General features: G+C 30.8%; 1 protein-coding gene across 1 annotated transcript; it reads left to right on the top strand.

Annotated features, from left to right (window-relative positions):
• The first annotated feature begins 10,251 nt into the window (after positions 1 to 10,251).
• LOC115722185 (protein BASIC PENTACYSTEINE2) lies at positions 10,252 to 12,342 on the top strand. Its single transcript, XM_030651319.2, has 2 exons — positions 10,252 to 10,446; positions 11,172 to 12,342. The coding sequence occupies exon 2, from the start codon at positions 11,179 to 11,181 to the stop codon at positions 12,031 to 12,033; it is 855 nt and encodes a 284-aa protein (XP_030507179.2). The 5' UTR covers positions 10,252 to 10,446; positions 11,172 to 11,178; the 3' UTR covers positions 12,034 to 12,342.
• The last annotated feature ends 3,666 nt before the right edge of the window (positions 12,343 to 16,008 follow it).

Raw genomic sequence — 16,008 nt, forward strand, 5'->3', positions numbered from 1 at the left:
TTTAATGCTTCATGCCCTACTTTTGATATGATTTTTAATATATATATATACGGTAGATTTTCATATTAATTGGGAAGGATAACTAAAAATACATAGATATATAGAAAAAATTTTAATGGTTACATTTATATTGTAACCATTATGGTTATATTTTTTTAAGTCATTAGATTATTATTAAATGGTTGTGATTAATTTGGAAATTAAATAGTTGTATTTTTATTATGACTAGGATAGTTACATTTTAATTGACATGTAATATTAAATTACCAGTAAAAATCCTTTATTTTAGAATTAAATTAGAGAAAATTACATTGTATATCCACTTTATTTTACTTGTTTTAATTTTTATCTCCATTTTCATATTTTTTTAGATATACCCACTTTTATGGATGATGTTCACATAAGACCACTTAGGTTATGTAGATTATATGCTACACTTAAGTAGAGAGTGAGGGTATATTAGGCAATTCACTCCAAAAAGTGGATATATTTTAATAAAAAATAATATGAAGGTATTTTTGATTAATAGATACAAAAAAGATGTATTTTTCAGCTTATCCCATTAAATTAATTTTATGTATAGTTTTATTTTTGTTGAATGATATTAAGTTAACAAATAAATTTTTTTTAGAATTAAATTAATTATAATTAACTACTTATTTTTTTTAAAAAAATAAATTTTAAATTTAAATATTTAATAAGACTCTTCTTACCAATTAATATTAATAAATTTTACTATCATATTTAAATTTTTATTGTAATTTTTTAAATTGTTTAACTATTAGTTATAATATATACGATAAAACTCTATTATTTTATGAAAAATAAACTTTCACCCCTCCTAAAATAAATGTTTAGATAATTAATTACTAAGTTCAAGAATAGTACGAAATATTAGAATATGAGAATTTATGGTTTATACATCACATCTAAATTCTCATTTCATCTGTATATCTTCAAATTACATGTTTTAGAAACAACTTGAAAGTAACCAACAATTTCATATATGTATATTGTATTAGTAACACATATTTGAGATCAATATAACCAATAAATAATGTACTAACTTTGTTAACGATACATAGTAAAATCAATAACCAATAATAATCAATAACATCGATTGCGAACACATGTTCAAAATCCATAAGCAATACAATTAATAACTTTTAATTTTTCAATAAAACATATCCAAGATCAATAACCAATAACAATTATTAACTTTCAAATTTTTTTAATAATACGTATTCAAGATCAACTGATAATGATCAATAACTAATGATCAATAATTTTCAAACTTTTATAATTTTTTCCTTTTTTGATGATTTCATTCTAATCAATTGATACGTACATATATATTATATTTAGAACTACAAAATGAAAACTAAAATGGTTTCATCCCCTTGAGAAAATAAAATTACACGACAAAGGGTGGAATGAAGTACAAATGTGTCGAGTGCAGTAAAAAACTTGTTATTAGATTTTAATTTTTTATTTCTTTTTTCTCTCTCTTCAAGATCGTTCTTCTCTTTCTCTTTCGTTCTCTACTTTTGCTCTTCTTGTTCTTGACGATCCATGGCGAATGCAGCTGCTCCTACTGCTCCAGGCACTTTGTTTCATCTGGTATTCTTTTCTTACAAGCTCTCGGTGAAGCTTGATAACAACTTTCTTCTTTGGTGTCAAGTGCTTTCCACCTTTAGAGGACACAATCTCCAAGACTATATCTCATATCAGGTTCCTTCGCTTGAACAATTTCTCTCTGCTCAAGATCTAGCTCTGAACTAGATCAATCCCTTGTTCACTTAGTGGGAACAACAAGACTAACTTTTATACTCCTGACACCTTTCTTCCATGATTGAAGGAGTACTCACTCGTTGGCGAAAACACATCAACTCAGGTCTTGCAAACTCTTGAGATATACTTCTCCACTCAAACATGTGCCAAGATCGATCAATTTACTAATCAACTGCAGAATATCAAGAAATGAGCTCTCTTTACCAATGTATCTTTTACGAATCAACATTGTTGTGGATCGGCTTAGTTCTATTGGTCACCATGTTATTGTTAAAGAACATATGTTAGTTATTTTCAATGGTCTTTATCCATTAGAGTATGAAACCTTTGTCATCTTTATTAACTCACAAAATTAACCATACATAGTCGCTGAAATAGAACCACTTCTTCTATCCCAGGAACATAAAATGGATAGTCATGGTCGTGATCTTGATTCTGTAAACATTGATATGTATTGCAATCCACATAACAAATTGCCATATCCTTCTTCGATTGATTCTCGATCTGCTTTCAATTATCATGCTATGCCATTTCATTTTGATCATGGTCATGGTACCTGGAATCCTTATGTTGTTCCTCCCACGGGTGGCCTTGTCTCATGTCACTCTCCTACTCCTGTTGTTCGAGGTAGCATTTCTATCTCATCACCCACTTTAGCCTCGAATCCTTCTTGATCTCATCCCATGTGTCAAATGTGTTCTAAGCCTGGTCACCTAGCTGCTCGTTGTTGCCAGCATTTTACTATAGAATTTCTATTGGAACTTATTTTACCAGGATTTAAATTTATTAATCATGTATGTTAATTATAAATATTATAATCTAACATCTTAAATATAAAAATTATAAAATAATAATTAAACACGTAAAAGTTCAAGAAACCTTACATTGATTGTAGCAAAAACAATATGACTTCTTCTGTTCAGTACTCTAACTCTTGTTCTTTTCTGTCGTAGAGTAATAACAAGTACTAAGCCTAAATTTTTCTTTAAATAGCCAAACACCTTTCTACATAGTCCTCCACACTGATCTTAGTACAACCTTAATTTTGTTGGGTTTTGTGCCCTAAATAAAACTCATTTCAATATAATCAGATTTACTTACAAATAAAGATCAGAAATAACATTTTATGTTACATGGTTCACATGATTTATTTCATGATTATATACATATAATATATGAATTCTATTTAAGTCCAGAACATATGAATTTGTTAATGATTATAGTGTTGTCAGTACAGTGAAATATAATCTTGATTATATGTTCGAAAGTTTATTCCCTGATTTGTCAGTTCACTGGATTTAGGCTGACATGATAATCAGCGATAGGTATTCTTACACCTTGGATAAGTATTATGTCCTTTCCAGGGCATTGGCAAAGATTACCAGTATCGGATGTATGGAGTATACATCGGAAGGGACCGATATTGAACTTTGATTAGATATATTAAAATTTACCGTAATATCTATTCAATTCAATATCACCTGTTGATCCTAGATCAAATGATCTTAATCCTGATATGGTTAGGTTCGATCTCAAGAGTATTATACATGTTCTTTGATTTGTTAGTTAAGCCTACTTTTGACAGTCAGGGTGATACGTACATTTTGGGAACATGATAGTATAATTGAGTGAGAGCGTTAATATAAATATAGAGTCTATAGGAATTTATAGGTGAAACGATGATATCCTTCGAGCTTGACTAAACAGAGATAAATGGTTGAGATCTCATTTCACTTCGCTGAAATATCATTTATACGGAGCTAAGTGTTTTAAGGATAAAACACATTGAATGTGTTACGGTAATTTAGTCCCTATTCAATGTAGATCATCTATTAGAGGGTCATTGATCAAATTAGGATTATAACAATGGATAATTAATAGCGTATCTATATCGTGGAACATATAGAGCGTTCTATATGACTGAGAGTGCAATTCCAAGTTCTAAGTGTGGATTCAATAAGGAATTAATAAGTTAGGGAATTTACTTGGTAAATTCGGTTCGACTTATTGGAAGCTCGGCTATATAGGCCCATGGTCCCCATACTAGTCGAGACCATACTGCTTGTAAGACTCAGTTAATTGATTTTAATTAATCAATTATAATTCTAAAGCTAGACTATGTCTACTTTATGAATTTTCACTAATTAAGGGCAAAATTGTGAAGAAAAGAGATTCTAGGTTTTATTTATTAATTAAGAGACTTTATATGTCTAATTAATAAATATATTAAATGACAATATTATTTAATAATTAATTTTTAGTTATTAAATAATTAGAATTGGCATTTAAATGGTTGAATTGGAAAATTGGCATTTTTTTGAGAGAATGAAATGCAGAAATGATAAAATAGCAAATTGCAAAAGTGAGGCCCATTATCCACTAATGTGGCCGGCCACTTGTATAGGGTTTATCATTTAATATTTTCATTATTTTAATGCCATATAATTCAAACCTAACCCTATGTGGTATTCTATAAATAGAAAGTGATAGCTTCAGGAAATGAGGACATGCATCTTATTCCTTTTAGAGAAAAACCTGAGCCTCCTATTCTTTCTCTATAGCCGCCACCCTCTTCTTCTCTTTTCTTCTCTTCAATTTCGAAATATCCTAGTGTTAGAGTAGTGCCCACACACATCAAGTGGTATCTCAATCATAGTGTGGAAGATTGTGAAGAATCCAACCAACAAGAAGGAGAATCAGCATCAAAGGAAGGAGAGAAAGAGATCCAGGTTCAGAGCTTGGTGATGCTCTGCTACAGAAAGGAATCAAGGGCTAGAGATCTAAACGGAATGAGTCATTATATTCCGCTGCACCCAATGTAAGGTTTCCTAAACTTTATATGTGTTTATTTCATTGTTTTAGAATTCATATTAGGATGTTAATGAAACATACATGGTAGTAAATCTAGATCTTGGTAAAATATTTCCAACAAATTTGTCTGTTCAAACACTCACTCACTATAGGGCCGAATTTAATATTAAGGAGAGAGAGAGAGAGAGAGAGAGAGAGAGAGAGAGAGAGAGAGAGAGAGAGAGAGAGAGAGAGAGAGAGAGAGAGAGAGAGAGAGAGTGGATTTAAAAATTCCATAGAACAAAGGAAGCTATTCTGATTTCTAGGGTTGTAGTGTTTTTCTCTCTGAAGAATACTGAAGAACACTTTTCAACTCTTACTCAATCAATGCTTATCATGTTCTACTTATAGGCTCTCTCTAGGTTAGGTTTAGAATTAAATGGACTTTAGAAAAGAACAATGGACCATAAATCAAAGCTTTGGCCGAATTCGACATGTGCGCATTTAGGCTTTGATTTCTGCCATTTTATTTCATTTAAATGAAACAATACTATCTTTTCCAAAATATAATTTATCTAATCATTTTTATTTAATTATCAATTTTTTCTGTTTGACAATTATTAATAATTACCAAAAAAACTTCTATTTCAATATATTTATTGATAAGACCTTCAACGAGTCTTAATTAACAAACAAACACTAATCTCCCTATACTTCTCAAATATGTCCAACTTTAGAGAAAATTCTCAAACAAGATATTGTCTTATTTTAGAATTGTAATTGACTTAATAAATCAATTAACTGAGCCTAAGGGATAATATTAACCCAAATTGTGTGGGGACCATGAGACTATGTAAGTAAGCTCCTAATAAGCTAATTTGAAATCTACTAAGTAAATTTCTCGACTTATTAATTCATCATGACTCCACTAGAGTTTGTTGACAAGAATTCACCTCATCTAGTTTGCAAATTGAATAAAGCAGTCTATGGTCTGAAACAGGCACCTAAGCCTAGTTTGGTAAACTCACAGGTGCCCTACTCTCCTTTGGTTTTTTGTGTGCAAAGTTAGATAATTCTCTATTTTACAGGGTCACTAATGCTCAATTACATATGCTCTTGTCTATGTGGAACATAAATTTCTTATAGGGAGTTCACCTCATGTTGTATCATATCTTACTCAACAACTAAATGCCATGTTTGCTCTCAAAGACCTAGGGCCTCTCTCATATTTTCTTGGCATTTGAGTTCAGTATACTACTCAAGGTATTCAAATCCCGAGCACCCCAATGCTAAGATTAACAATTTGTCAATCTAGGTGCCTTCTAACTATCAAATCGACTATCTGACTTTTGCATCTTTTTTATCTTCATAAAAAATAGGGAAATAGGTCCTTTTGGGGAAGAAATAATACTTCTTGGGTGCTAGAAACAAGGCTTAGTACCCAGGTTGACACCTGGGGCAGGCCCAGCGCCCAAGTTGACATTTTTTCAACCTGTGCCAATTTTGATGATGGTTTTTGAGAACTCTTTTGATCATTTTCTTCGTTTCCAAAAAAGATTGAGATACAACTATTTCCAAGGACCAAACAAAACTTTTCAAAGGCCATAACTGCGACCAAGCGTCCAGGTTGACACCTGGTGCTAGGTCCAGCACCCAGGTTGACATATTGTCAACCTAGGCTATTTTCAATCAAGTTCACCAAAAGTTATTATGGGACTATTTTTTATGATAAAAAATAATTTAGATTCAAGAAAACTCGGGGAGAAAACCACAAACCTAAGCCCCTATAAACAAGGCGCAGTGCCCAGGTTGATAATCAATCTGGGGCGCTGCTTTTAATTGCTCAAATTTCAAATCTGATTCGATCAATGAATTTGGAATGGTAAAAAACGGGACAGGATACCTCGTCTTAAAGTTCAAGAGCCTTAGAAGTATCAAAACGTAATCCTGAGAGCTCAGAAATAGGGCATCCGACACCCAAGTTAACAAATGGCCTAATGCACTAGGTTTTACTTATCCAATTTTGATTATGTTTCGATTGTCGTCTAGTTTTTCACAATAACTAAGATTCATGAATTCAGAGAAGTCAAATTCACAACTTTAAATTTCTCATTTCCAACATGGGAAACTCACTCAAAATTGAAGAATTTTGAGTCTCTCATTTTTGCAGAAATAACATCTTCGAGAACTGGTAACCAGCTTTGCCAAAATACAGAAATAGGCTAAGTGATGTCAAAATATCATTTAGGCATCTTAAAATGCATCCTTTGGACATTTTTACACTTACTCATCATCCAGGTTGACCTCATATGTCAACTTGGGGGCTGAATGCCAACCTGGGCGCTGGTTCATGAACTATCTTCAGTAAAATAGCCATAACTCACTCAATATTGATCTGATTGGTGTGATAGAACTTGCATTTCGAAGATAATTCAATGCTCTATCAAGTCATGTATAACACTTCAATCGTAATTCTGAAGATATCAACACCAAATTTTACCCTAAGGGAGTTACGAAAAATAAGCTTTGGGTTACTCGCAGCGGTACCCACCGGGCTCCGAAAAATGCCATCACCACCAAGAGTTAATTTTCACTGTTAGATCATCATCTACAGTCAAAAACATCTAATTTTTATTTTTTTCTATATTTGTGGGCCTCCTTCACCTATAAAAAGAGAGCTCCCTAAGCTCATTTTTCACTTTCAGAAAAGTACCCACAAGGTCAAAGCTTCTCTCTCTAGTTTCTCTCGCTAAAAGTTAGAGCTTCTAATATTTAGTCTTTTTCTGTAATATCATATTGTGAGAAATAAAAACTCAAAGTAGACGTAGCTCCATTATTGTCACGATATAGGGAGTGAACTACTGTAAATTTACAGTGTCTCTCTTATAATTAGTTAACTACTTTTTTATTCTTGTCAATCTAGTGAGCGAGTGTGGCTTAGAAGTCTAGTCCAGATTTTTGAGTCAATATTTGTCAATAAAGTCTCTCATTTTATGCATACACTTCCTCAGGGTCATTGGAAAACATTAAAGAAAAAATTGAGATATCTAAATGGTACTCTTTACTTTGGCTTGCATCCCATACCAACTTCTCAACTTACTTTAATAGGGTTTTGTAATGTCGTTTGAGAATTAGACTCTGATGTCAGGAAGAGTACCTTTGGATTCTACATTTTTCTGGTATCTAATACCATCTATTGGGCCTCTAAGAAGCAAAGAACCATCTCTCACTCTAAAACTAAAGCAAAATACAACACCTTAGCTCATGCCACTAAAGAATTGTCCTGGATCCAAGCTCTTACTTTTGAAATTGGAATCAAGCTCCAACTACCTCCAAATATCTGGTGTGACAACCAGAGTACAATACGCATGTCTACCAATTCGATTCTTCACTCCGCACCCAGCATATTGAGCTTGATTTGTACTTTGTGAAGGGAATAGAAACTGTTGGTGAAGCACACTCATATTTGTGATCAATTGGCATAAATCTTAACTAAAGCCTTGTCTAGCACACGATTTACTTTTCTATGGGACAAATTTAGCTTAGTTTCTTTGGCTACATTATGTTTGAGGAGAGTTGTTAGGCAAACTATAGTTAGTTAAATTTTTAGTTATAGTTTGTTATAATTCTGTTGTAACAATTGTATTTTAAAGCTGGTATTTGAGCTCTTTTGCATTGTATATATACTAAGTTTGAGCTCCTTTGTTGAATGAAGAGAATCATTTTTACAATTTTGTTATTGAATTTTAACAATGTCTATTATATCTATATTATAGAGTCATATGTATATAAAAATTAAATTATAATTTTTCAAATACAAGTGCACACTAAAATACTTCTTTTAGCGAGTGTAATATAAAGTTACCCAAATATATAAACCCGATCGGTTAAGAGAAATCATAAGACATGTTCACTTAATTGGAACGAAAATCATAGGTATCGTAATAATTCTTATTTAATTGTATACTAAAAAAAAAAGAATGAGAAAACCTAGATAAATAAGGGGTAACTTTTCCTTTAAATTTTTTTTTTTATAAGAATACTGTTAAGCGTAATATGATTTTAATTTATTTTTTTTTTAAAATAAAAATATTATATTACTATTTTGTCATTTGAAATATATCTTACAACTAGCTTATATTATATATTAATTAAAAAAATAATAATTTAGTTTTAAGCATTTTATTTATATTTCTTAATAAATCAAACAAAATAAAAGTAGTATGATTCTATTCTCAATAATTTTAATAAATAATATATTGTAAATAATTGATTTGGATTTTTCCATATTTAGTCAGTTATATTTCTCTATTAATTTTTTATTATTGTTTAGTAAACATACAATATTATACTCCATAATTACTTTCCACACCATGTAAAAAATATTAAATAAGAAAAAGTATAAAAGAAAAAAGAAAGAGAAACTAGTAAACTTTTTTTATTATTATTTTGATTTATTTTAAAGGGAGAAACAATTAAGCTTCAATACCATATTTCTTATTTTAACCTTTTTATATCATCTCATATTACTATATTATCTATTACAAAAGACCAATCCATACAAGTTTGAATAGGTGAAACGAAAATAATAAGAGAAAGAGAGAGAGAGAAAAAAGAGAAAGAGAAAGAGAGAGAGAGATGTTTGGGATAAGCAAATAAAACATAGGAACCTTTGCTTCAAATATATAATAAAAACAAAAAAAATATAATAGAATAAAGGAAGTATAAAATAAACAACAAATAAAATAAGTAAAGAAGAATAAAAATAAAAAGAAACAAATAAAAGAATAAAAAATTTGTTAACACATTTGAATAAGTATTGGGTACTAAGTATCTAGTATTATTATGAGGTGATTTTATTATATTTAGTTAGTGGTTTTTTATTAAAAGAAAATTGCTATTAAATATCGGTAATACTTAGTACTTATAATAAGTAGCGCTCAATAATTAATTAATAATGTTTTTTAAAAATTATTTTCTTAAGTTATATAAAACTTGTTTAATTAAATTAATAACCGTTTAACATTGAAGAAACTATTAAACACTAATAGTGTCTTTAATTTTTTTTTTTTGGCTAATTAGCAATTTTTCTCCTCGAATTTTGACATGTATTAAATTATGCCCTTTGAATTTTTTTGGCCGTTAAAAATTCCTCCTGAACTATTAAGATTGTTAAATTTAAGGACATTTGTCTAATTTTAGTAAAATTTTTTTAACATGAATGAAAGTTCAAGGGCATGATTTAGTACATATCAAAGTTTGAGAGACATAATTTGGTAGATATCAAAGTTTAGGAAGCGTGTTTTAGTACATAAACAATCACTGAAGCAGTAAAGTTGAATGGAATTAGATAAAAGTCCTTAAATTTAACAATCTCAATAGTTTAGGGGGAATTTTTAACGGCAAAAAAAGTTTAAAGGGTATGATTTGATATATATCAAAATTCAAGAGAAAAAATTACTAATTAACTATTTTCTTTTTTATTAAAATAACTATATATATGACACCGAAAAAAATATTAAACACCCAAAATTAAAAAAAAAATTGCTAGAAGAGTACCTTCGAATTATTATATATATAATGTATATATATTTTTGGCTTGGAAGCATTTATCTTTGTTTCTCTCTCCCCAATTTTCCTTTTTATTATTTTCTTATTTTAAAGTGACAATAACATTTTTGATAGATACCCATTTGTAGCTCTCTCTTTCTTTTTCTTTCTCTCTCACAATTGTAGGGCTTTTCTCTCTCCTCTCTCCTCTCTCTTCTCTCTCTCTCTCTATCTATTCTCTCTTTCTCTCTCAGGTTTCTCTCTCCTCTCTCTCCAGAAGGGCAAAACCCTAAAGAGCCGTTTACACCCACCCAAGTAAGTTTTCTCTCTCATCCTTCTCTTTCTCTCTCTCTATATCTCATCTTTCTCTATCTCTCTTCTTCTTTCTCTTTCTATATAGTTTTGAATATATGGGTCCTTTGTACTACTGCTAAAACTGTCATTTGCATTTTCCTATTTCTATATATAATAAGTTTGAGATTTTAGTTTAACTTTGTTATAAATTTCTCTTCTTTTTTCTCTTGTTTTCGTCTCAGATCTGGGATTTGAGATCTTCAGATCTAATCTGGGATTTTGAAGCCCTAATTCGCCAAATTACTAGGTTTAGGAAATGTAGATCTGGGTTTAGGTTTAATTGATTTTGCCGAGAAAAATGTGGGAAATTGTTTGCTGTGATTTCCACTTCGTCGTTTGGGGATGGAGGAGTTTCCATATCTGGTCTCATCAAGTTTGATTTTTATTAGGGATTTTGTAGAATTTTTAAAGTAATTTCGAATTTAAGGAGTATGTTGTTTGAAAAAGTTTCAATTTTTGCTTTCATTTTCTCTGGGGTCAAGCTAGATCCGTAGTTTGGTCTGTGATTTGTTTTGTTTCTTATTATTGATGTTTTTGGGTCTCATTTTCATGGATTTGAAGGGAGGTTACGTTGTACAATGCGCCATTTTCATTTGTGTTGTTCAAATTATTTTATTAAATAGTCAATTCAAAACCTGACAAGTACAGCTTTTTTCACCATTTTGTCTGCTGGTTTTTATTTTTAGCTCTCTAATGGATGATGATTCGTTGCGTAACTGGGGTTACTATGAAGCGTCTTTTAAAGGTCATCTTGGCCTTCAGCTCATGTCTAGCATGTCAGACCAGCGTGATACCAAACCATTTCTACCTGGGCGTGATCCAACTACAGTTATGGTTAACTCCAATGGTACCTTTCATACCAATCATCCCAGGGATTGTGTTGTATCTGATGCTCCTGTCCCAATGAACTATGGGAGGGATAGTTGGGTTAATCATAGAGACAAATTTTTGAACATGTTGCCTCCAAATACCAACTATGGTGTTCTTCCGGAAACATCTGGAGCTCATTCGATGCAGATGTTGCAGCCACCTGAGGCTGCACCGAGGGATGAGAGGGCGGTGGTAGGTAGAATTGAAGAGCCTGTTGTTAATAAGGAGAGTGGCCCCTCAAAGAAAAGACAGAGTGGGGGTGCCCCTAAAACCCCGAAAGTGAAGAAGCCAAGGAAACCGAAGGAGAATAACAATGCTGCTCTTGTTCGTGTTAAGCCTGCGAAGAAGAGTATGGATGTTGTCATCAATGGGATTGATATGGACATATCTGGAATCCCAATTCCAGTGTGCTCATGCACTGGAACTCCACAGCAATGTTATCGATGGGGCTGCGGCGGCTGGCAATCTGCTTGTTGTACAACAAATGTGTCTGTTTATCCTTTGCCAATGAGTACCAAACGGCGCGGTGCTAGGATAGCTGGTAGGAAAATGAGTCAAGGTGCTTTCAAGAAGGTTTTGGAGAAACTTGCAGCTGAAGGTTATAATTTTGCTAACCCAATTGATTTGAGGTCTTATTGGGCAAGGCATGGTACCAACAAGTTTGTCACCATCAGGTAGATTTACTTTGTTGGTATCTTTAGTGAGAACTCAATTGCATCTGGTATGCTTCACCTGTATATATATCTATGGCCTCTTGCAGAGATCTTATGCTCTTCTTTTGTAGTTGTTGAATTTTCGATGTTTACTGATGATACTTGTTGTATTTGAATTGTTCTTTTGTTAAATTTTCCATTCGGCATATGATAAGGGGCTGATTTTTTTGGCCACTAAGACTTTATGCTGATGAGTTGTCTTTTACTGGATCGATTCTGGATAATATCGATTCTTTTTCTTTTTAATTTAATTCGATCACAATTAGCAATTCAATACTTTCTTGCTGTTTTGGAATAATTTTGTCCTGCTTCTAGTTTTCCCTACTGTTGTTTGAACAGCAGTCTATTATTGTTGGCTACTTGCTTGTAACCGAAGACAAAAGAAGTCAAAACTGTTGGCTAACAACTGAGCTAATCAATAATTTACATACAATCAATATTATTGAGCTGTTTATGAAGTGATTTTGTTTTAGCAACTAAAGTTTGTGTCACTTGGTTTTCTATTTATTTGAAAAAGGTTTCTTCACAGTTTGTGGTGTGAATCTGTGTTATTTTGCTGTGTATACTAGGCTTGACCACCATTGAAATTTAACACATGGATGGATAAGTAAAACATCTTCAGCACATGTCTAGTGATTGTTTGGGTGCATTTAAAGATGTATGTTTATAATATTGTTTGGGTTTTATATCTGCAATTCCTCAAGTGCTTTTATCTCATTTTGGAAATTTAGCTGTCATTTTACTCAAGATGGTTTTTCTTAATTATAAAGCTTTTGAAAGGCCTTTGATTTTCATTTTTGTATTTGACTTTATCACCTTGTTGTAGGTTTTTCTATAATAAGAGAATTTATTTACTTAAAGTTTTACTCTAGCCTTTCCCAAGGACTATAAATAATATGCTTGAGCTTAGGAGTAAGTTTGCAATTTTGAGGAATTAGATTCAGATATAAGACTCTGAGAATCATATGGGGAAAATTTATTGGTGGAGAAGGGAGTTGATGGTGATACTATTTATATATACATATAGGATTCTATTAGATTGTGGTATGTGAACTCTGTTCTGGTGAATTTTTGTGGTACTAAGGAGTTGTTTGTGGCTCTAACTAGGTGTTGGAATGGACTAAAACACGAGAATAAGAATAAAATGGAATAAAATTTAAAGTACATCTAAAAAGTAAAAATGAAATGAAATTTTGAGTTTACTGATATAGAGGAAAGTCATTCTACAAAGGAATGGAATGAAATTTTGATTATTTTCCATTCTATTTTATTACCCTGGGCCTGAAGCCCTGAACTAAACACATCTTTTATTAATCACATGACTTTGTGGTTTTATTGTCCCAACTTGATGTTTCTTTGTTCAATAATGTGTTTGTTTTTTTCATATTCTAAATATCTTGAACAAGAGACCTCACCTCTAAAAGCCAATGTGAAAATGACCCAAGACATGTTATATTATGAGTGGCCCCTAATGAGATCTATCTTAGGCTTACTTATAGTCATTTGCATTCTTGATCTCTTTTCAAGCATGTGGATGTTCCAGGTTTTCTTATTTGAAGTAAAAGGTTGTTGGGAAATGGACTCAATTATGTGTTGGGTATTGTATACCTAAATTAACTTTTATCAACTCGGTAATAAAATTACTAGTTCTACTCATGGGATAGAAATTTCAGCTTAAAATCACATGAGAAAGTTTCTTTACATTGAGTACGACCGTTAAAGGCTTGAAAGTAGAATTTGAGCTACTCTCTACAATCACGAAAGTGTTTTTCTCTTGGGCTGCCATTTCAAGAGCAAAAAGACAAGTTGCAACTTCACCTCTAAGGCGATTAGAAAATTGGAACCGCTTGATAGCCACCTATATAGGACAACGCTTCCAAAAGGTCCGTAGCCACAACTGTGCACATAAATTTCACTATCCGACCTTCACTCACATTATGATTAATTTTAATCCACTCTGTAAAAGAAGAACAACAAATGACAAGATTCACTGAAAGTTGGTGTAAGACAGATACTTTGCATAACAGTAGAAAATTGTGTCAATTTAATGTATAATATTAAACAAATTATTGTTATGTACCTTACAATTATAGAGAGTGACTCAAAAACTACTTTTGCAATTGAGAAAAGTGACTCAGAACTATTGTTTATCGTTGTACCTTCATAGTGATGCTACATGTACATGCGTTACTTTTATTGTGCTATTAGAGATGACTTCATTATACCTTCCTATTCCTAAAATTTAGTAGCATCATGGGTGAAGATAACACTCCAATTTTTGTGACTAAAGTCCATAATTTGCTATAAAAGAAGTCATTTATTTTAAGCAATGAATACTTAGTTGATAGGGATAGGTTCCTAATCTAACGATTTGAAAGTCATTTTTCTTCTTCAGCTTTGAAAGTCATATTTTTATGTGAACATTTCAATTTCAAGTCAGTTTTATTTTCATATATGATGTTTTTATAAACGAAATAAACTAAATATGGTAAACCACTTAATTTTCTCTTCTTAAAATTGCAAAAATAATGTGGAACACTAGTCAACTTTGCAGGTTTTATATAAATATATATTTAAATAAAAAATGTATTTTACTAAAGCATTTTTTTGCACAATTACAAGATGTTACTCGGAATAGAACTACCCAAATAACTACGATTATCATATAACCATGAAGTTTGAGCAAAAGGATGAGCAACACGATTGGCAGATATTTGAGATAGCAACATTAATTGATTTTTGGTAACTTATCAAAAAAAAAAAAAAAAATTGATTTTGGGTAAAAATTGTAAAATTTGAAAAAAAAATTCTACTTTGATTTTCTTTTTTATTTAAATTTTAACATGTACCAATTATGTTTTCTGAACTTGGCAGACTTCTTAAAATTTTCCTAAATAATCGAAAATTTTGAATTTAAAGATTTATGTTCAATTCCATTAAAATTTTAAAATAAAAATCTAATATAGTGATTGTCCATTTATTAAATTGTGCCAATTGAACTTTGATATTTACCAATAATTCTTAAATTTTGATATCTATTAAATTGTGCGATCCAAACTTTCGTCCACATCAGACACCCATTAGTAAAATAGAACAGAAGTTATTACATCCAACAATAGTTCGGAGAGAAATTTTAATCTTTTTGTAAAACAATCGTAAAACAACTAAATAGAACAATTAAAAACAATAGTGAAACAACTAAAAAATAATAGTGGAATAACAACGAAAACTTAACACAACACACAGTATAAAAAATACATAGTATTTTTGAAAAAAAATTCACACTACGGTAAAAAAAGGAAAAAAAATGAGAAATTTTAGTACATGTGTAAAAACTCCAATTTTTAATGACCTAAAATGTTTAAGAGATACAATTTCATACATGTAAAAGTTTAGAGATACAAATCCTAATTAATCTTTAAAAAATTACTAATTATACCTATATAACATATTATTTTAAACTTTATTTTTGACACTAAAAATTATTTAATTCCCGTTTCCCAATTGCAAATAATTTTTTTGTCTCTAATATTAACAGGTGAAACTCCCCTTTTCCTAATAAAATGACCCTAAGATAGTAAGATGCTCTCTTGCTCTTTGTATATACATAAAAATTATCACTAATGAGAAGTTGTCTATGAGGACAATTAATAGCCTAAATTTCAAATAGAATTATTAACTGATTTTAAATTTAATTACACATATTTCCATTTCCCAAAAAAAAAAGAAAAATTAATTACACAGTATTAAACACTAACTACGAGACTAACTTATTTATGTCACTAATTTTCTAAAAAGAAGAAGGAGAATAATAATCAATTGATGCTAATAATTAATTTTGTGTATTAGCAGACATTAAATATTGAAAAACTATAGCTAGAAACAAAAATATTCAAAATTCCAAAAATCTTTCTTTTCTCCTATCAAACTAAAGAAGTAC

This window comes from Cannabis sativa, chromosome 9 (genome assembly GCF_029168945.1).
Source record: "Cannabis sativa cultivar Pink pepper isolate KNU-18-1 chromosome 9, ASM2916894v1, whole genome shotgun sequence".
NCBI lineage: Eukaryota > Viridiplantae > Streptophyta > Magnoliopsida > Rosales > Cannabaceae > Cannabis > Cannabis sativa.

Bases quoted from the DNA above. Each gene is read 5' to 3' on its own strand.
- LOC115722185 (XM_030651319.2), top strand. From the start codon at position 11,179: ATGGATGATGATTCGTTGCGTAACTGGGGTTACTATGAAGCGTCTTTT.